General features: G+C 41.7%; 1 protein-coding gene and 1 long non-coding RNA gene across 5 annotated transcripts in view; both read right to left on the reverse strand.

The window, feature by feature from the left end:
* The window catches only part of LOC143374596 (uncharacterized), a 362,323-nt gene that overhangs the window by 47,622 nt on the left and 292,383 nt on the right, over window positions 1-22,318 (reverse strand). The window lies entirely within an intron of this gene.
* Pcb (Pyruvate carboxylase) overlaps window positions 1-22,318 on the reverse strand; it is a 112,520-nt gene that overhangs the window by 23,401 nt on the left and 66,801 nt on the right. For all 4 annotated transcript variants that reach the window (XR_013086686.1, XR_013086685.1, XM_076822739.1 and 1 more), the window contains exons 3-4: window positions 3,936-4,255; window positions 2,739-2,889 (exon numbers count right to left, since the gene is read on the reverse strand). Coding sequence is in view for 2 of the 4 variants with exons in the window: in XM_076822739.1 (XP_076678854.1) it covers window positions 2,739-2,889; window positions 3,936-4,255 (471 nt within the window). In the remaining 2 variants the exon portion in view is untranslated. The remainder of the gene's footprint in view (window positions 1-2,738; window positions 2,890-3,935; window positions 4,256-22,318) is intronic.

Here is a 22,318-nt window from a genome sequence, read left to right on the forward strand (position 1 = left end):
TGAAGGAGGAAAACTCTTACTGTGTTTTATATCCAACATAATACGGTATCTCAATTTTTGGTGTTCGCAATATTTTCCTTGAAACGAAGGTGACTTTTAGTTTTTTAAATGGAATGCTATATATTTGCATACCCAATATGAAAGCGACTTTCAAGACAAATTCAACCATATGGTACACTATGATCTTCAAGGCCACACAAGGTTTGGAATGAAAGGCAGAAACTCAATCTACTATACATATAGGTAGTTCAATATATTTACTTCATTGCATCACTGCACAAAAATGGTTCAAATTTTGTTTTTAAACTGAAATAATTTTTTCTTAAAACTTCAATGTCTTCCCTATAAGCACCGTAAAGCCCATCTCCATCCGTTTACTACTTCCATAGCTATAATGTATTGAGAAAAAGGTAGCACTTAACTTCAAATAGCTGTAAAATCGACATTTTCTAAAATTTTGAAAAATCCTTCGAGGTACGTTTAAATATCATTAAAGACTACAACATATTCAAATTTCAGCAATCTACGAAAACTTACTCCGAAATCTGTCCGAGTTCGCATGGAATGTCCCTTACACGTTGCAGGGTCTCTAAGTGGTGCTTCTTTTTCTTGAGCAAACACATTTAAACTGTAAAGCTGCGTCCTCGCTACAGTAAGAACGAGGAACTTTTTGTTGACGTTCCATGTTTCTTGAAAAAGTTGCCGCTTATTGCTGAATGTTTCTTTAGGTTTCTTCATGCCTTTGTTGCCAGTAAAGCCGGCTACCCTCGTTTGGCAGACCTGTCAGATATGCCTGCCTGTACACTAGGGTGTTTCTTCTTTACTCTTCGTGAAATTTTTTTTTAAGATTTTCTTCGTGCCCCCCCCCCCCTCCAGAATAGTTCCAAATAATAAAAAACAAATCTGTGTAAAGCTTGAGCCCGATTTGATAACGGGAAAATGTGCCCCTGAGCTTTTGAACATTTAAATAATTATATAACAGCTCACAAAGTCGATTTCATATAATATCCTCCAAATTATTGATTACATAAAAAATATGTCACACAAAAGTTGTAGATGCACACTAGAATCATCTTTTATGTTGTGTTATTTTTTCTCGTGCAACAAACGGTTTTTGAAAAAAGTCCGAAAAACTAAAAAGAAATATATTTTTATTTTTCAAATTTTGAAAGTTTAAATCCTTCTCGAACACTTTTTATTTATGAAGGCGAAAAAATTGTAATTTTTATTTTTGAGGACTCTTTCTTAAATATTTAAGGTTTAATTATTGATCCTATGGCAATAACGCATAAGACTTTTGTATTACTTTCATCAAGATCGACTATTTAAAAGAAGAACGAATTGATCCGACGACTTCATAATTTTAGTGTACGAAACCATTTTTCATATAAATGACTGGCCACTCATAGCTAATATTCTGGAATTTATTTATACAAATCGAACCCAACATTTTCTGCTGGGTTTCGTTAAAAATTCGCTTGTCCCATTCGCGTCCATTCCTCGAAAGCAATACACTGATTTACATGCATTGTTTCATTGAAAAAAATTCCCGCAAACACCCTTACTTTTCGGACCGTTACAGTGTTTTTCCCCATTAATCGAGTAACTAAAGAAATTCCTATAGCTTTAAGTAGGTTCCTTCATTCATTGTTAAATAATTATTCCAACCTCTAAGTGCAAACTGTAATTCACTTAACAAGTTAATATGCGAATACTTTTCTCTAGCTAAGAATAGGCCTACTATCGCTAAAGCGTCGTTTGTCGATGTCATGTTCAGCCGATAAAACTGTGAATACTGGCAGGTTAAAACATCGTGTGGGTGCACTACGGGCACCCGGTAGACCTGCACTGGCATGTCTGCATATCCACCCCTGTGCAGGTCTACCGGACCATGTGCAGCCGGCTTAAGGTAAACAAAACACTGCATGAAGTATGTCAAGTCTTTGCAGTATCTATTATCTATTATGAACGAATTGCACAATTGATATAGTACCTACTGGGGTTTTAACACGGTTACGTAGAGTTCTCGTTCTTAATGAGTTCAACAGCATAAATCTTTTAGCAAGCTGACACTTTCATTGGACCTACTGCAGCATGGATGTAATCCACTCACGCTGGATTCTTATTGTTACCAGCTAAATTGTAAAGTACGCATTTCTGTAAGTGTTTCAAAATTTTCAACATACATATAAAGTCTTCATTTACACGTTTATACAGAAAATCTTCGGAATTTAGAAACGGACAGAGGTATTGCTTATTACAAAGGACACTGGTAGAAAATGGCCAATTTTAGCCTCTGCTGCCAGCGTAAAATGTTTGCAAATCATAAATCTATAGGTTCTAGGAATTCCGAAAAGCATAATTATATTTCCGTCATCTGATCGGAAAGTTGAATAAATGCAGATAAAAAGGAAGCTACACCGGGTGACAAATTGAATGTTGTTGGCTTCAAATGATCATAACTTCGAATCGAATGCATGAAATACAACCACTCGATCGCAATTTTGTAGATAGAAGTTGATATTTTTGCTGTATGTAAAAGAGTAACGTAAGAACGGTCAGTTAACAACCATCGTAAGCGTTGAATTAACGGTAGGTACTGATATTCATGAAAATGTGTTTAGAATTATGTACTTTAATTTACCTGTGAAACGAAAAATAAAAAAATACTTGAGGGACTGCATTTCAAATGGAAAACGGAACTAAATCCTTTGTTAATAAGAATTGGAAAACGTTACCTCTTCCTCCGCCGCCATACGCGGCTTTGAAAATGACCGGAAGTCCATGTTTCATGCAAAACTCCATTGCTTCGTCGGACGATGTCACTGGCCCATCTGTTCCTGGGACAATTGGCACTCCAGCATTTATTGCAGCTTGTCTCGCAGCCACCTAGTTGTTCATTATAAATTAAAATACATTTTTTAACAATCGATACTCTTGATAAAATAAAATAAGTGTAAAAGAATATTGCCCCATTTTGCTGTGTAAATATAACTTGGTTTGTTATTTACATTTGCCATATTTTAAACATATGTTCTATATGAGATGTTTATGAAAAAATGATCTAACATGATACAGGGGCGCCACGTATGACATAATAACATTTTTCTTCGGGTCATCTTATTATTCGTGAAAGACTAAGTACGTTTTATATTTTACATTTGTTCTGTCCCTATTAATTCTCGAGGAATTTAACGAAGTAAGTTTTTCAATGTCAAATTTAAGAATACATTTTGAATGTTGGCCGATAAAATAAATGTGTCTGAAATATCTTTTAGCAATCTATGTGTCAAAATGGATCAGAATTGAATTTATGAGTTAATGTATTCAGTGATCCTTAAACAGGAAGTGAATATTTAAGTGAAAATAATCTACTAAATGAAGCAAAGGTACAAGTCATTTAAATGTTACAAGAAAACAATAAATAAACTTGATCTACCTACTTAGGATCTCCACGAAAAAGTCTACTATAAATGAAAGAAAAATTAATAGTTAATGTTTCTACTTCGATATGCCTAAGGTACTTTTTTCTTGAAAAGAAAACAATTTCATAGCAGTAAGTGTTCAATTATTGGGCTCTTATTAAGACACGATGTTATAGAATTAACTTCTCTAAGACATTCCAATTTCAAAAAGCAATAAATAAACAACTTGTGACTCAACTTCCTACATCCTCTGCATCACTATGACTATAGTTCATAAGATCACTAAACATCATCACACAAAACAACCCAGCATTCAATTTTGAACTAAAATTCAACATTTATCACAGTGTATAAAATTTACATGACAAATGCACTGATAAAACAAAATACAGGAAAACATTTAATGATACAGCTTGTAGTTTCCGCTGCACTACAATGAAAAATTCTTGACACAAGCCCTGTTAAATTAATTTTTCTCTAAAATATGACAAATTTAAAAGAAATGTATACCTTGTCTCCCATTTGCTGGACAACTTTTGGACTGGGACCAATAAATCTTATCCCAGCGTCAGTCACTGCCTGCGCAAAGTCTGATCGTTCAGACAGAAAGCCATAACCCGGGTGAATGGCGTCCACGTCGTTTTCTTTCGCGACTTTGATAATTTCTGGGATATTTAAGTAAGCCTGGACGGGTGGAAGCCCTCTGCCAACCATGTAACCCTCGTCTGCTTTCTGCCTGTGCATTTGCATCTTGTCCTGTTCCGAATAAATGGCCACTGAACGAATGCCCAGCTCTGTGCATGCTCGAAACACCCGAATAGCGATCTCTCCTGTAAAATATTACAAAATATTTTCAATTATAATTGTTACATATACATATTAATTGTATTGTGTGGTGTGTAACAGTTCTGTCATGACTATCTGTTGAAGGCGATTTAGATTCGTTATTTCATCCCGAATTGTCTCGTAAGCGACGTAACCACGGCATTAAGTGTCAATTTAGAACCTAGGAAGGTATACAAAAGTTACGTGTAGGAACTTGCTTTCTTTTAAATATCAACAGCTGTCCTCAAACTTCATAGTTTCGTAATACAAATTAGTTTTTCACTATTTGTGCAAATTAATGATAAATTATAGTAATTTGTGGTTGAATTCGTGAAGTAGCACAAAATTGAATTTCTTCCAGTAAGGTCAGCGAGGGCCAGTTGGGCCATTAAGGAGCCCGACTTCCATGGTGTTTTCCAGAGCCGCGCGGAAGGGGAGTTCCAAGCCAATGATACCGCGGGTGTACAACGAATAGGGAAAACCGTAAGACTGTAAGTAGTAGTATGCGGTGCAAGCTCCTACTCATAGGCTAAAATAAATGGACCCCTTGGGATTCGGGCCCCCAAGAATCCCAGTCATTCAAGCCTAGCCACTACTAGTTTTTCCCATCCGTTCCACGCCCACGTCATCATTGGCTTTCGATCGCCCCTTCCGCGCCGCTCTGGTAAACATTATGGCACTCGAACTCCATAATGGCCCAACGGGCCCTCGCTGAGTTAGGTACTATCAACTAAATAGACACTCTCATTTGAAATTGAAGTTTTTCGAGTATCAGCTACTATGAACAATACTGTTTTATTGTAACAGCAAGCAGGTATAATAAAACCTCGATTATTCGAACACCATTTAACCGAAGTTTCAGTTGCGCAGTGTTGTCACGATCTAAGGACGGGGTTTGTAACTCGGTCTGAAATGAACGCTATCCCAGCTACTTCTTCTGATCTTACTGCGGCGCGGGGAATGATACAGGCTACGTATGAGCGACCCCTCTCGGGACTGCGCGCCCCTACCGCTCATTCGCAGATAGTTGCAGTCTAAGCCATAAGGCAATAAAAGGAAGCTGAAAAGACTCCCTGCCGCGATCTAAGATGACGGTTCGAGTTTAAATCTAATTCCGTCGGAATCACGATGTTAAGAAAAATATGCCAACAAGAGGCTCAGAAAGATTAGAAAACCGGAGTAAAAGCCGCGTAGAATAATTAAATTTGTAATAACAATGGGTATATAAATATTGTGCAACAAATACTTTTTGAATCAAAACATCATATATGTTGTTCGATTCTGTTACCAAATCCGATTGCGTGCATATTTGAATTGCGTCCCTGAAAAATTGGCCTACCCTTCGGAAAGCCAGTAACAACGGTCAAGGCCATTCGCCGGGGAAAGTTGGGAAAACCCAAACCTCATGGCAACGTCGCAGGACTTCGTTGCCGCGCAACACTGCTGATCTTGTCGCGGAAGGACGGCTCCATAACCAGATGATCCCCGTAAAGGGCGCGGGTGTTCCCCTCACGCAGTTCATAACAGGGGTGATAGTTACATGGCGTAAGAGTCAGCCAACTGGAGACTCGCTGGCGTCGTAAAAATCTGTCGGGACTCGGTCCCGTGGTAGTGGGGTAGAGGGGGGGGGGCTTGCCTGACCTGGCTGGGCTGCGAGGAGATAAACCCCTACAAAAACACTACAACCTCAAGCTCTCGGCGTAGCGAAGGGGCACTCACTCGCTTGGAAGCGCCAGTATTATGGGTTGGTGAGAGCATCAGTCGTTAGGGTTAATCTACCGGGCCTCTGCCGACACCCAGAAAAGGCTTTCCCGGGTATACGGCAATACCGCGAGTGACTTTCATTGCGCACTTCTTGTGGGAATGATAATGGATTTGAATACAAACTCTAAGGTGATGGAGAAGGCGGTGGCGTGTCTGCAACGGCCGTCAACCGCTGTGGGCGGGCGGGTCTTCGCACCGTTTGACGGCTGAGGGGCTTGCTCCGACACCGAGGGTCACCCGACCGGTTGTCCGGTTGATGTGGGCTACCCGGCAGAGGACGTCGGAGCTGGCGGACATGTTGGTGTCCCTCAAGAACAGCAGCGGTCACCCTCACCGTCGAGACGGGTTCCGCCCACTCGCACACAACGGCGATGGCCTGGCGGCGATCGGAATGGGCGAAGTGCGGCGAAAGAGGAGGGTAACCGGGGGGGGGGGGGTGTAATATTAAAGATCACCGGTCCCGACGGTGGCGCACAGACCTCAGCCAAGTGCTCGAGGGGACTGGCGTAAGGGTCGCTCGCTGCACCGAACAACGCGCGGGAATGTGCGTGGTAGAATTGGGCGACGCGATTCGGGCGGAGGAGGTGGCCCCCGCCGTTGCAGCGTTGGTGGAGGTAAAGACCGGGGAAGTCCGGTCTGCCCCCCCCCCCCAATCAAGGCACATATGTATTTAGGTTCAGTGACCCTTGACCGTGGCGCACAAGTTGGCAACGGTGGAGAGAGTCCTGACGTGACCTATTCCCAGACAGCGGTATACTATTAGTATATAGAAAGAAGGCTCCTGGCAGGCAGTGCAGTCCGCCGCTATGACGATTGCACATTCATAACAACAGAGCACACGTATTTTTTATATTGGCGGAATCGGCCACATCTACTTACTACAATGTAACAGGGGGAGGTTCAGGCGGAGCTAGCGGCGGACTGCACCGCCTACCAGGAGCCTTCTTTCTGTCCAGTAATAGTGCAAGCACCGCTGATAGAAGCGACCGCTGCACGCTTGTGGGGACCCGTGCCACAGGGCGAGCCTATGCCCGGCCCTCCTTATATATCCGCTCCGCGGACCTGTGGAGGCCATCTGGGCACAGGGTGTGGAGCAAGCTATGTGTTCACCCATCCCCAAACGACAAGGCGAAGAAGAAGGGGGCGGGGGCCGAAGCACCCCTGTCCTCGGATCCTGCTCCTGTATCAGGATGGTTTTATCTCCAAACGCTCCGCTGTAACTAATTTAGCGGTTTATCAGGTGGACACTGTCTTTACCAACTTTCGCAAAGTGTTTGACACGGTCGATCATGGTATTTTAATATCGAAGTTGTCTTCTTGGGGTTTTAGTGACCGGTTTTTCTTATGGATGGAGAGTTACTCAGTGGCCGGAAGCAACGGTTAAGAGTAGGCGAGTAAGAGTCGGTACCGATTATGGTCCCCTCGGGTGTACCACAGGGATCACATATCTCGGTCTGCTGCTTCTTAACTTATTTATTAACGATGTAGGCCGTCTCTTTCGTAATTCTAGATATCTACTGTATGCGGATGACCTTAAAATATTTAAAAGAATCAGTTCCGAACAGGATGCGCATGATATGCAGCGTGATCTTGATAGGTTTGGGCAGCCATGCCTTGGTAACAATATGTCGCTCTGCATGGGCAAGTGTGTGGTGATGAGGTTCTCCCGTTCTAGGAAGTATGTGGTAGTCCTATACAGACTGCAGAATACTCTGCTTGAAGAGGTGTGGGAGGTTACTGACTTTGGCGTCACCTTATCAACATGCTTGGACTTCAGGGGACATTACACTAAAATTGCGAACAAGGCCTGCAGGATGCTAGGTTTCGTATCAAGATTCGCGAAGCATTTTCGGAATATAAATACTCTAAAGCAGGAAAGATCAGGTGGGCGGTCCGAGGACACTAGCATCCATAGCGTCTTGTACGTGCTGCATGGAAGTGGGTGCTCGAAGCCAATGAAGCGACGGGCATGCCACGGATAGGGAAAACTCTAGTAGTGTGCGTGTAGGCTCATACCCTTAAGGTGAAATTCCACGGCGCGTGGCTTGCCGACTCGCGCTCACCAAGCCGTCTCGCCGAACCTGGGCGAGCCGAGAAGACTCGCCGAGCACGCGCCGTGGAACTTCACCTTTAGGGCCTAAGAGCACACTACTAGAGTTTTCCCTATCCGTGGCATGTCCGCCGCTTCATTGGCTTCGAGCACCCCCTTCTTCCACGCAGCACGTAGAAGACGCTATGGATGGTAGTGTCCTCGGACCGCTCACCTGATCTTAACTGCTCTAAGGCTACTGTACACTGCTCTCATTAGGCCGCACGTTGAATTTGCGTCGACTATCTGGGATCCTAGGCATCGAAGGTATATAAATTTAATGAAGAGGGTGCAGCATACATTTTTAAGATTTGCTGCTTGGGTGCTCGATAATCCCTTGTCAGCAAGAGATCACGACTACGGCCCTCTTCTTATTAGACTAAATTTAATGTCCTTCGAAAACAGAAGGTTAGTGTCAAATTTATTATTTCTGCACAAGGTAATGAGCAGCCAAATTGACTGCTCGGATCAGGTAGCGGAGATTAAGTTTAATGCGCCCATGGTCAATCTTATAATTCGTCCGGAATTTGATACTAGAATGCCTTCGTACAGTAATTATACGGCAGACCCTATAAACCGTGCTATGCGTCAGTTCAACGTACAATTCGGTGATATGGATCCCTTCGTGATTTCCTCAAATGTTTTCGGCGACGGGATGCGTTATCGATTGCGAAATGTTTAGCGTTGGTGTAAATGTGTAAGACTTTAACTTTTGTCATTTTTGTAATTAACGGGATTATCCCGTGAAATAAATAAATAAAATAAAATAAAATCAGTGGTGGCACGGAAGATAGGTGAGTCCCATGGGCTCGTGGAGGCGCCAGCCAGAATTGTGGAAAGCCTAGAGGGGGCTATTGACACATGTTCTTTAATGTCACGGTAACTCTAGGTAAATTTGAACCACTACCGCCGAATGCAGTATCTGCTGATGCAGGCCTTGCGTGAGTGCGACATGGGGTTGGCCGTCGTCGTGGAGCCGTACGTTGTGGCCGACCACCCAAACTCGGTGGGCGTACTGGGCAATTCCTGGAGCGCGGCGTGCGATTCGTGACGGTATAGTGGAGGCTATCACTGTGGTGGGTTCCTACGTCTCGCCCAACAGCAGTCCCATCGAGTACAGGGAGTACCTGGACGATGTCGCTGGGTGTGTCTCCCGGTGCCTATCTCGTGCGACGCTAATCCTAGGGAATGTTAACCCGCACGCTGTCGTGTGGGACTGCCTCAGGACATCTGCGAGAGGCGGTTGATTAACCGAGGCTCAGTAAGCACGTGCTTGCGGTCGCAGGGGAAGTCCATTGTGGATCTCACATGGGCGACCCCTCAAGCCGTATGCCTTGTGTCTGACTGGAAGGTAGCGGCGGAGGTGGATGCGCTCTCCGCCCACCGATACATCCTCATGAATATAACCACTGCCGGTTACGCCGGACCCCGCCGTCGGGAAGCACGTCCGCCACGGTGATGAGCGCTTCAGCGTCTCAATATGGGCCTCACCTTGGAGACACACTGGTGCTTCACAAAGCAATACAGCCGATTGGTCCCCCAGTTGGCGGTGACGACGATCGCGCTTGGTCGTCCTTTGTTGCTGAATCTCGGGGGGAGGGAGTTAGGGTGCACAGTGGGCCGGATTCATTTATTTGATGCCATTTGGGTCTTCTTTTTAAGATGTCGAAATGAAATTGACATAAAAAATTGGATAAAATTATTCCTTTCTAATAATGTATAATTTAATATTTTTTACACTTATTTGTTCAAATTTTTGGGAAACTTCGTTTCTAAGTTATAAGGAAAAGTCGAAAAAATAAAGGGATGCAGCCAAATATGATTTTGTTTAAGTTGTGACCGTCTCCGGTTGGCGAGACGGTTACCGGTGGGACGGAGAAAGAGTTAGATGCCGACTCAGTCGGTAAGGCCAGGTTCGACGAATGATTAGAGGCGTGGTTCTAATAAATAAGAATTGTTTATTTTGGGCTATACAATTACGAGTCGCGGGTTCTCGGTCCGGCTCGATCGCGTCGGCGTTAGTTCACGCGGCGGCGGCGCTTGCGACGAGCTGGGTGACGGAGGATGTGGAGGTAGTGAACGTTCTGCCCTGACGGTCTATAAGGCGCGTCGTCCGGGAGTCGTACAAGAGAATTCCGATGTGCAATAGGGCTCTGGCCTTATTGAGCGCGGAGACACCTTATCGGCAACGTAGGGCGCAAGATTGCTCTCGGCCTATTTCGGAAAGAAGGTTGGTAATCGGCACCGTTCGACTATGGTCGACACGTGCACACCTCATGGATACAAAAAGAGCGTCTTGGATGTACGTTCCGGCGGTGTTTGCACACTACTATGTACTGTACAAGAGCTGTCCACATTGCTCGCTGTCCTCTTTATATTCACAGATCGTACATCTTTGCTCGCGAGACAATTTGCGGTTTCGCGGCCGCCTAGCGGTCGCGGTCAGAACTCGGCTTAACCGATCTGCGCCGCATGCTCGCACGACGCGTGACGTGGCTTCGTCACAAAGTTAAAGGCCAATCTTTTGCGTTAAACATCATCTTCTATTAGTAATTAATGTAAATAATCTATTAAAAAATAATTCTGAAAATAGTCAGGAAAATTACGACATTTTTTAAAATTGATAAGGAATAACTTTCAAGTCCCAACGAGTCCCGTATTTTAACAGAATAGAATCTTTTCAGTGCACCTTCCTCTATACAATCATGCAAGAATCACTTCCCACTTCGCCCCATTTCTCAAAATATTACTGTTCGTAGCCATCAGCTTCGCGTATTTTTCTTCACGTTCATGCGGCGACATGTTTGTATAACACTTGAGTCATAAAAAATATCATAATGAAATTGGAACTGAAAAGTAAAAAAAATAATTCTCTTTCAATGATATATAACATAATATGCACTAAGTTCAGATATATTGGCCGGTGAGTTTCGTGAGGGGTATTCTCCCACCATACCATTTGCCTGCTCGGTGCTCCTTTTCTTAACGTTCTCCCTCTCTCTCTCGGGCTAGGCCGGCTCGTCGCGCGGTGGGGATTCGGTGCCCGTGAGGTACGTACCACGCAGCGAATAGAAGATGATGTTTAACGCAAAAGATTGGCCTTTAACTTAAACAAAACCATATTTGGCTGCATTCCTTTATTTTTCGACTTTTCCTTATAACTTGGAAACGAAGAGTTTCCCGAAAATTCGATTTAAACCACTGAAAAGGGTATTAAATAAAGTACCAACAGTTTTCAATTTTTTTATCACGATTAAGTTAAACAAATTGAAAAATAAATAAATGTCAAAAATATTCAATTATACAGCACTAGAAAGGAATACTTTTGTCCTATTTTTAGACGTCAATTTCATTCCGATAACTTTTAAGTAAAAAAGAAGACTCCCAGATGGCGCCAAATAAGTGAATCCGGCCCACTGTGGGGGGGGGGGGGGCGAGAGAGTTCGCCGCTTATACACGGGAGTCGTACTGTCGATGGCCCTGGGTGGGTTAGGTCTGGGTTAGAGACAAAAAGTGGCTTCACGGGATGCAGCGGGGACTGGCCTTCAGGGTGGTGCGAGCTTACTGCACGACCAGCATCGCGGCGGTGAGCCTTCTGGCGTGACTCGTGTCGCTCCCATCCATGGTGTTAAAGAACGCGGAGGTCTTCGATGGCTTCTGCGTTCTCCACGGCGTGTCTGAGGAGGGGACGCCTGTAGAGGTGAGGCTTTAGGCCCGGTGGCAGATGGTGGATCGTTGGCATGACTGGCGTTGGACAAGCCGGCGAACGGTTGCCAGCGGACCGTCGGGGCTCTCCGGCCAAGCATGATGACTTGGCTGTGGCAGAGGCTGCAGTGGCATCACCCGCCCCTGTAGCGCAGGTGCTGACCGGATATGGGTGTTTCGGTTGGTACCAGTGCCACATACAGAGGGAGGCAGCAACGCGGTGTCATCTCTGCGGGATGGTGGAGAACTCGGCACAGCACACACCGGTGGTGTATCCACCGAGCGTCAGGTCCTCCAAGGTGTCGTGGGGGCAGATTTCTCGCTGCCGGCCATCGCCTGTGCGATGGTTGGTAGCGGGAGGTCATTTCTTGCGATGTCCTCCCTTTTGCGAGGAGGTGATGCTGCAAAAGGAGAGGGTGGAGCGGGAGCGGGAGCTACAGAGACCTGATCTCGGTCTCCGTGGTATGAGAAAGAGGACGGTGCGTGCGCAGGGCAAGTGTATGAGACCCCTCCCCCCCTCTCACCAGTGGGGTAACCAAGGTGTGAAGGTGTTTTTTGAAGGTTTCCCCGCATAATAAAATAAAGGACCTCGTTGCTAGGACGTCGTGTACGATCTTTTGGACACACTGGTTGCCATTGAGGAAGCCCTTCGCGTTTTGTGTACAATCCGGCTATATTTTGTAGACTATATTTGAGAGGTTACATTGGCGCTCGTTTTAAGTGAACATCCGTCTTCACCCTCTTAAAATATAACTTACAATTCTCCGAAATTTTGATCGTCCGTCGGATAATCGACGTTCTACTGTATCTACCTATTTCTGCTCCGCTATGGCGTTGTCTTTCGTCATTCGAAATGTAGGGGAGACCGGGGATAGTTTGGACACCGGGATACATTGGACAGTTTTAAAATTGCCTCCATAGTGTCATGATTGTTGCAATTGTTTTTGTAGTTTGTGCCTATGTACACGCCAAATCAACTGATATTCAATATGGTGTGTTGCATTCACGAATGACAAGGTAAGTCACACTTTTCAATTCTTGTATGTTACTGTATAATATTTTCATCTACTTTTTGTTGTGATTCGAATACTTCATTATGGAAGAATTTTATTGTAACTTTTTTGAGGCATTGCTGAATGTGTTTAGAATAAACAAATGCTATGCAAAAATCAAAGTATCCTTTTTGAGGAAAGGCACGAATCATTTTGTTTTGATTTGATATGAGGGGTTACATTGGACAGCTACAGAGTCTGTCCAATGTATCCCCAAGTCTGTCCAATGTAATCCCTATTTTACCCAACAGGCCCCAACTGCTGTAAGCAAAACTTGTAAAGTTTTTAAACTTCATTATTTCTTATCTATTTGTCATTTTAAATAAATTATATATTCACTGGATTATTCATTATCATTTCTTTCCATCTGTCCAAACTATCTCCGTGCTATGTCCAATGTAACCCCACCAATGGGGATACTTTGGACAATATGCATCTCTGAACTTTCTTCATCTCAAAGTAATACTAGGGAATGTGAGGCCCGTTTCTCAGGTTCAAATCAATAGCGCACATTCTGACCTATCGAATGGTATACAATTTATAGCCGTAAGGAATCTTACCGGCCCGCTAAAGACTATTAATAAAAAATTGTCCAAACTATCCCCGGTCTGCCCAATTTACATTGTTGTTTGTCACCGTTGCCTTGAGAACTTGCCATCATTGCACCGTAATCTAGCAGCTAATTGTACCAAGATATCGTGGCCTAGACATAAAAGTAAAGAATGATTTATTGCTGATCACATTCGTTTGTTTGTTGTAGTCTTCCCTTCTTCAAATAGTAAGAAAGCCGTATTAATTATTTATGAAACACGCCAGTAAAATGAAGAAATTGGATCCATTCATTTCAATCAAGAGTAATCAGTGACATCACGATGATTACTATATAACAGTGGTAAACGTTGTATTTCTAATATCTTAAGTCCATATGTTACTGATAGAAATAGCAATCATGCATCCAACATTGCATCACGTATGAACCCTGACTGCAAGCCATTAAGAAATTAGCTAAATAATGGGAACGTAATAATAGTAGATGGGAGACTCAGAAATAGCGTGCTTGTAGATAACTCAGACTTTACTGTCAACACTTTCTGTAGCGTCAATTACAATCACAAGGTTGAACTGACATACCGACTGGTCCGCAACTGTTTATTTAGTTTCATGTTAGAAATGGCGGAAAGATCACTAAAAGGTTTTATGAAAAAATTTGGTAGCTGTTCCAATGCAGTGCAAACTGTCAAATCTCGTACCATTAACATACCAAATCATACCACTACGATTCCTATGCCATTTGTATCGCTTGCGTAATCATAATTAAACTCCGAATCACTAGTTGATGTCTCCATCCGTACAGTGAGGGATAATTGCTATCACAATGAAAGGTAGTAATAAACACTTGGACAAAACTTCTTTCGAACCTAACTGTATTTATCATGATAATTTCTACTCGATGAGCAGATTGTGTTGTTGAATACGTATATGCTTATGTGAAGCTGCCGAGCCGTATCCATACTTCACACGTCGAATTAAGTTTGTGTGAGTTGGTTGTAAAAACTATACTCGATTAACGAAGAATGGACTGTATTTAACAAAACAAAATTGAGGCCAAACAGTTTTGATCTAACAAACATGATGCATATTTGCTACAAGGAAAACGCTAGGCTTGCCTGATTGCTTGCTTCCAAAAAAGTGAAGTGACAACTACTCTGGCTATTGGCTAAATACAAAATAGGCGTGCAAAATTAAGCAGTGGTGGGAATATGACCTTGTGGAAGGGAAAGTTGTTGTCACTCTCGAGCCTAGAGCCTGGCAAATGTCACTCGAAAGACAAACATTTTGGGACCAGGTTTGGTTCGCGTATCTGTCATGCAGCCGTCTCGTGCTGTTACAATTAGCCGCAATAAACTGCCCTGAAATTACAGCCTTGTCTAGATGCCGATAAGAGAAAATAGGCATGCTTTGCCGCTTCAATGGTGTAACCGTTGCAAACTTGTATTTTTGTGACTCAAGTGAGTCATTTGAGGAAAGCTTATCAACTGTTTATAAACTGTTACATCGAACTGGCATTGTTTAATAGCATTATTCTTGTTACTGTTACACTTGTAGCGATACGTGGAAGAGTGTGCGAACTAGAGAGAAAGAGAGGAAGAGAGAAAGAGAGAAAGAGAGAAAGAGAGAAAGAGAGAAAGAGAGAAAGAGAGAAAGAGAGAAAGAGAGAAAGAGAATGGACGAATCAGGAGCGCATGTGAACAGGTGACACTGATACACCAATTAAAGGAGTGAATGATGTAATGCGTGGGGAAAACAAGCGACTGCGTGCTGCAAAAGGATCGAGCGTCTGAAGCGATAACATTAGGCGCCAACTTATAAAGTCTTGCAATAATAAATTAATCTTGACGTGTGGAAAACTAGGACACACTGGATAATTTGCAGGATATTAAAATTTATTGAAATGAAAATTAGTGTAATCGTGGTTACAAATACACATTAACCGCGAATTAGAAGAAAATTTGTCACACGATATGACTTTACTGAAAATGAGAAAGTGTATGTGTAACGTTTTGATTGTCAATCACAAATTCGTGCGATAGCACGCTAAGAATGACAGATACATATCTGTTCAACCAAATAAACCACGAGACCGCATGTCACTATCGTAACTCATGTTAAAGAACGCGGTGTAATTAAGTAGAGTGCTCGCTCTAGTGCCTCGTTCTAAAGTAGAAAAAGCGTATCTTGATTAATTCGACGGCCTTGTTCCATAAACTGTTGCCGATAATTCACTGTCGAGTCGAACGTTCATTAAATCTGGAAGATTTACAAACATAAATGCATTTTGTAAAATGGCTTGTCACTGTTGTACACCGTAAATAAGACACTCCATTTACTTGAAAACAATAACTTTATTTTAAAATGCGGTCTTAGATATACTTTATTTGAAGGACTCTGGAGAAAGAGAATACTTCTAAATATCTGTTTGCAAAAATTTCACATTGGCACACCACCATCGGGTCTTTTTCGGTGGGGATCACCAACGGAATGGCCAGGGTCGAGGTTCCACTCTACTTAGAAGATCTGACAATGAATTAGGTCTGGTTAATGTTACTAGCAGCTGAATGTTATTAAGGACCTTCGACCGTGGCAAAATACCACCTGGGGACAAGATAAGACGTTGGAGAGTGTGCCAATTGACAAGAGCCAGGTGGACCTCCAACATCACTATCAAAACTTTAATTCGTGAATCGATTTCGTAATTCATATTGCATTGATCCATTGAATGCTAATGTCTTATTTTGGGGGCACTTTTAACCAGGGGTTTAAAACAGTTATGATATCGGTTTCGGTTCTTGAAACAGTTATGAAGAACCGATATTCTGGATAATTGTTATGAGATAACCGAAATTTCTGATTATATCGATTTCGGTTACGGTTCTAGAACCGATATTATATCGGTTATAACGGTTCTAGAACCGTTATTTTTTCGGTTCTATATCGGTTTTAAAACGGTTCTGGAGTCGGCTTATTTCGGTTCGTAAATTGATTCTTATATTGATCCTACGAAATTTGTTATATGTTTTAACTCTCCGATGACTGTGCATGGATTTATTTTGTCAACGCAATTTGAACGCAGACGTCTATTCTTGCGTTAGCCATCATCTCAGTAACGTATTTACGTCAATGTTTTGATGTGTAGCTGTTTATTACTCCGTGGCGGAATCCGCTTGACTGTGAAAGTGTGAAAGATTGCGTTTGTTTCACAGTAATCATTGCGGACGAATGCTCCTATACGATGTATAGGTAATTTGCCACCCGTAGCGCGGACGCTCCGCTGAACTCTGAAACGTGCCTAACGTAAACAATTTTTAGCTTAAGCGCTTAAGCCAATCATCGCAAGTTGAGATGTTTGGAGAAGCTCTTGGACAAAAGTAACCCATGCATGGCCATCCGAGAATTGAAACAGTGCGTTAAAATAGAACCATAATTTCTGATTAAACTGTAGATTATTGAATTTCTTAGAAATACTTCTTCAAAATAAATTCTTAATATACAGTAATCTGTAAGCGTAATATCTACTTATTTCAATTCCTTTAAAATCGATGCGAGAATCAATTCCAGAACCGTTTTAGAACCGATATATGTAGAACCGAAAAAATAACGGTTCTAGAACCGTTATAACCGATATAATATCGGTTCTGTAGAACCGTAACCGAAATCGATATAGTCAGAAATTTCGGTTCCTTATAACAGTTATTCAGAATATCGGTTCTTCATAACTGTTTCAGTCAGAACCGATATACACATGTAAGGAGTGTGCTCCTTAAACTGATTTAAACCTTCCCGCTCCATACAGTGAGTCGGTAAGTTAAGGGTCTGCAGTAACGGCAGAAAAACAAAGGCAAGCATGCGACAGACGTACACGTGTGAGTCTTGCTAATTAGTAATTAAGAAATCTTTATGATAGAGTGGATTGATTATACAAGGAACAAGATTGCGAAGAACAAACATTGCATGTTGTTTCTTGTATTTTTACAGGTTTGTAACCATTGTGAATAGTTAATGTAAATAGTTTAATTAATAAAAACACTTGTATTTTTACAGTGAAACTTTTCGGTTTGTTATTATCCGCAACCCTTGAGTGTCCAATTAAATAACTCAATTGCACATTACACACATATAACTGTTTCAAACAGTTATTTTCGGAACCGTTTCCAATCCCTGCTTTTAACATATTTAGTTTTCAATGTTCTAAAGAAGTACCTAACCTACTGTTTTTATATTATTTGCTTTTTGTCACGGACGAATGTTACTCGTATCTATTGATTGAATTTTCACAGATTTTTAAGTGGCAATACTTGTTAAAATAAAAATACTATGAGCAATAGTATTATGGTAGGTGGTAGTTTTATACTGATTTTCATGTTGTACATCTAATACTTTTATTGTGTGTCATAGATGTAAATAAAAGTTGAACAGATTACAGCATATCATTAGTGTTTGTTACTTTGACAACGATAAGTTTTATGTGGCAACTACAGAAGGTATTTAACCGTTTCACGCCTAGCGTCAGATACATCCGACGCCCGCACAGCGATCCAAAATGCCTAGCGTCGGATGTATTCGACGTCCACAAAACGATTCCAAAATTTATATATATCTATTGGCAGCTAGCATCGCCGTCGCGAAAGGATTAAAAAAAAGAACAGGATATAGAACAGGGGTGCACAGGGAGCCGTTTTTAGCGCTTAGCTGCGAGCAACCCGCCTGTCCCGTTGCGAAGGTTAGAATCGGTGAGGAGAATTGCAATAGTGTATATAGCTGGGTTCAAGTCATACTAAATGCACGGACAATATTGCAGTTCGCCTTACCGATTCTAACCTTAGCAACGGGGCAGGCGGGTTGCTCTCAGCTAGGCGCTAAAAACAGCTCCCTGTGCACCCCTGATGTAGAATTTAGGTAGTGTTGGATTCCAATACCCCATCGTATATTTTTCACCAATTCAGTATGTTGTTGTGTATGCTTCAAGAGGGCAAGCTAGGGTACACTACAATGTTCTCTTCCTGATTTCCCTTCCTACGTGACGTACAGAAAAACGACCAAATAAATAGTCATGGTCCTCAAAGACCTCACTTTTCCCACAGTCCTACAATAAGGTCCATCATCAACCTTTGCTAGAGCGTCACTTCTGACTCCGACCTCTAACCGAAAGCATCTCTTCGATGCTATACTCACAATGAGTTACTTTTACGTAAGAAACTTGTCTTTATATCGGGTATCCTCTTCCGAATAAAGACCTACAGGACGACTATTCAGGGGTATCTACACTCTACAACGCGCCTGTTCTAGCTCATTACAATCATTAAAAATAACTAGAATTATATCACGTTTGGTGTCATTTTCATCAGAAAAACACCAGCAATCCATTGGTGATACTTCTACGAAGATCTAATAGGAAATATAGAATTTGGCATTTTTATTACTGAATGGCCAACTGCTGCTGTCTTTGCCTTTATGTACTCTAGGGTCTAGGACCTCCGAAGCGCGTGGTCCGAGACCTTCGACCCGAGAATCCTTCACGGTCATAAGAAGGGTCCCCTTCAAGCGATTTCAACACACCGTCAGTTCAGCAGCCAAAATGTTGTTGCCATCCAATTTTTAGTCCACACCTGACACCCACGACATGGACAAGTGTGAACCATAGACCTGAAGGACGGAGCATTAGGGCAGACTTAAGGGGACTAGGCAGTCGTTTTTCGTGAAAAAAAAACACTTTATTTGTGATGCATTTGTAAAAAAAAAAGAAAGAAAATCCAGACGTATCGTTTTACATAATGTTTACTATTATCATAGACACTAAAGATGGTATGAAATATACATGTGCTTGACAAATAGCAGTGCTGACTGATAAACATAATGTTCATCTGTGGTATTCAGGTAATATTGGTCTTAAAAAGTGACGTAATCCAATTTCAAGGTGTTATTCTTGTTTGTGACATCCGTAGTTTCGCGCTAAACCAATAAAAACTGTAATTAAAACAAAATTGTTAAATTGGTGGCCGAAAAGCGGCGATTATTTCATGAAAACTTCGGTCGTGTTTGTGCTCTACTAAAAATCCACGACTTTTTACTTTTTTGATGAAAATCTCGAATTTTTACGGACCATATCAGAGATTTGGCGCGAAATGACACATGTTTCACACATTCTGTAATTTTTAACCAAAGAAAAAAAGATTTGAGAAAAACGCGTTCAAACTTTTTGGACAAAGGCGACGTTATAGGATGCGGCTGGACCTTTTTAGCTGCCAAATCTACAATTTTGCGAATTTTAACCCTTCCTTGACACTCTGGGTGTGAGCCAGCCATGATCTGATATTGACGCTCTGTACCTTCTATATGCAAAATGAATACCTTTTCTCCAAAGCTGACTTACAAACTATTTTTTCTCTCAAAATATTATATTAGAGCAACAACTCTGTAGATATTTAGCTTCTAATATTGAAATTTGTAAAAGTTACAACTATTTAAAATTTTTCTTCGTTTTTTCACGACATGTGGTAAACTAGAATTTGTTTACAAAAACTGTGATTAAATTTCAATAAAAAAACTATTGGAATATATTCTAGAGACGTTAAAACTGATCCATGATTTTTTATGACGATTGGATTCTTTAGATGTTAATGGCAGTTGTTCAAAAATTGCTCTGGGTTTGAGCCACCCAGGTATGTCAAAGTTGATCGAAAATGGAGGTGTGTCAACAAAGGGTTAATACAAACCAAGCGGCATTTTATTGAGAAATAATAGTACTTTCGGAAACTGCAATAAAAAATCGATTTTTGAACTGCCTAGTCCCCTTAACCCTTTCGCGATGGCGATGCGACCCTACTACTAAATATATACATATATACACACAGATATATATATATATATATATATATATATATATATATATATATATATCCGATGCTGGGCGGCATTTTGGATCGTTTTGCGGACGTAGGATATATCCGACGCTAGGCCCGAAACGGTAAACGATGCGGGGGTTGAAGGAAAACGCGGAAGGGGTATTGCTTGTTTCAGCTATCTTGGTAGGGGCCACTGGTGGTGTTATCTATGTCATACAGCGATAAGTTTATTGTGATATTGTCGTTTACAATGGCAATTTACAAATATTTTAAACAGAATTCAAGGTATTTGAACAATCTGAAGAAGTATTTGACTTACATAATTATTCATTACCGACATTGGAGGGTATAAAACTATATTCTGAATTTTCTGATTAAATTATTGTATAGATAAGTGGCTGGGTAGTCAAAAAATGAAGTAAAGTTCTCTGCGACTCTGTGTTCAAAATCACAAGTGGCCAGAAATGTCGAAATAACTTTGTTTCATAAAATCATACCATATTAGAGGTTATGAATGTGCCATGTAACATCTATTGTGGCAGTTTATGTTTCTACGTAGACTGCATTATAACCATGTTAGAACTTTTGAAAAATAAAATAGTTTAGGTTTAGATGCTCTGAACATAGAGTCATAGAGAACTTAGTTAATTTTTTGACTACCCAGCCACTTATCTATACAATAATTTAATCAGAAAATTCAGAATATAGTCTTGTACCCTCCAATGTCGGTAATGAATAATTATGTAATTCAAATACTTCTTCAGACTGTCCAAATACCTTGAATTCTGTTTAAAATATTTGTAAATTGCCATTGTAAACAACAATATTACAATAAACTTATCGCTGCATGACATAGATGACTACTACCAGTGGCTCCTACGATGATGTAAGGACAGTAATGCCAGAACCGTGGGTTTTCGCCCACGGGCGCTACCCCCACTCTATGACCAAGCGTACCCCCATTCTACGACCAAGCTTACCCTCTCCTAGCGCCTGTACTGCACCACACAAGCATACCCGTCCGTCTATCCGTGTGCCGTCCGCGCTGCCTGACCGGCGCTCTCCGGCGAGAATTCGTTTTACCGACATCGAAGCGCTTGGGTCACAAGCAAAAAGTCCCGAGTTCAAATCCCGGTGCGAAGAGTCTACCTTTTTCATTAATTATTCTCTAACTTCTCTTTCTATATTCTCAGTAGAACAAAAACTTGAAAACTGTTAATTTACAAAACATTTTCGCAAATGGCTAATGTACGATGTTGCTCTTCTGCTTTTTTTATACATAAACAGAAATAAATATTATTTATGTATAATATTAAATCTCTGTTTCTGCATAAAAAGGCAGAAGACCAATATCGTCATTAGCCAGCTGCGAAAATGCTTTGTAGATTAATAGTTTTCAAATTTTTATTCTACTGAGAATATAGAAAGAGAAATTAGAGAATAATTAATAAAAAAAAAGTAGAATATCCGCGCCGGGATTTGAACACTGGACTTTTTGCTTGTGACCCAAGCGCTTCGATGTCGGTAAAACGAATTCTGGCCGGAGAGCGCCGGCCAGGCAGCGCGTACGGCACACGGATAGAGGGACGGGTATGCTTGTGTGGTGCGGTACAGGTGCTAGGAGGGGGTACGTTTGGTCGTTGAATGGGGGTACGTTTGGTCATAGAGTGGGGGTAGCGCCCGTGGGTGAAAACCCACGGTTCTGGCATCACTGCTTCCAGATTAGCCAATAACGTGCCCTTGTGTATTGGATTGTGTATATTGGATTGTCAACCAATAGTGTAGAATTAATTTATCAACACTTTGATAACGCGTCCGCACACTTCCATATGCATTCATATACAATCATATTTTAATATGGCGGAAAGTGGGAATGCGCAGTAGAAGACGAAAATGAGCTGCCGATCGAGCACACTTAATGTCCTTAAGGGACATCCAGATGCTGATACATGCTGCAGTGAAACACTGAGGCATGCCTCATGATGCTGGTTTCATGAGGCATGCCTCAGTGTTTCATTGCAACATGTATCATCTATTCTGTATAAGCTTCCACGGGAC

This window comes from Andrena cerasifolii, chromosome 11 (genome assembly GCF_050908995.1).
Source record: "Andrena cerasifolii isolate SP2316 chromosome 11, iyAndCera1_principal, whole genome shotgun sequence".
Classification (NCBI taxonomy): Eukaryota; Metazoa; Arthropoda; class Insecta; order Hymenoptera; family Andrenidae; genus Andrena; species Andrena cerasifolii.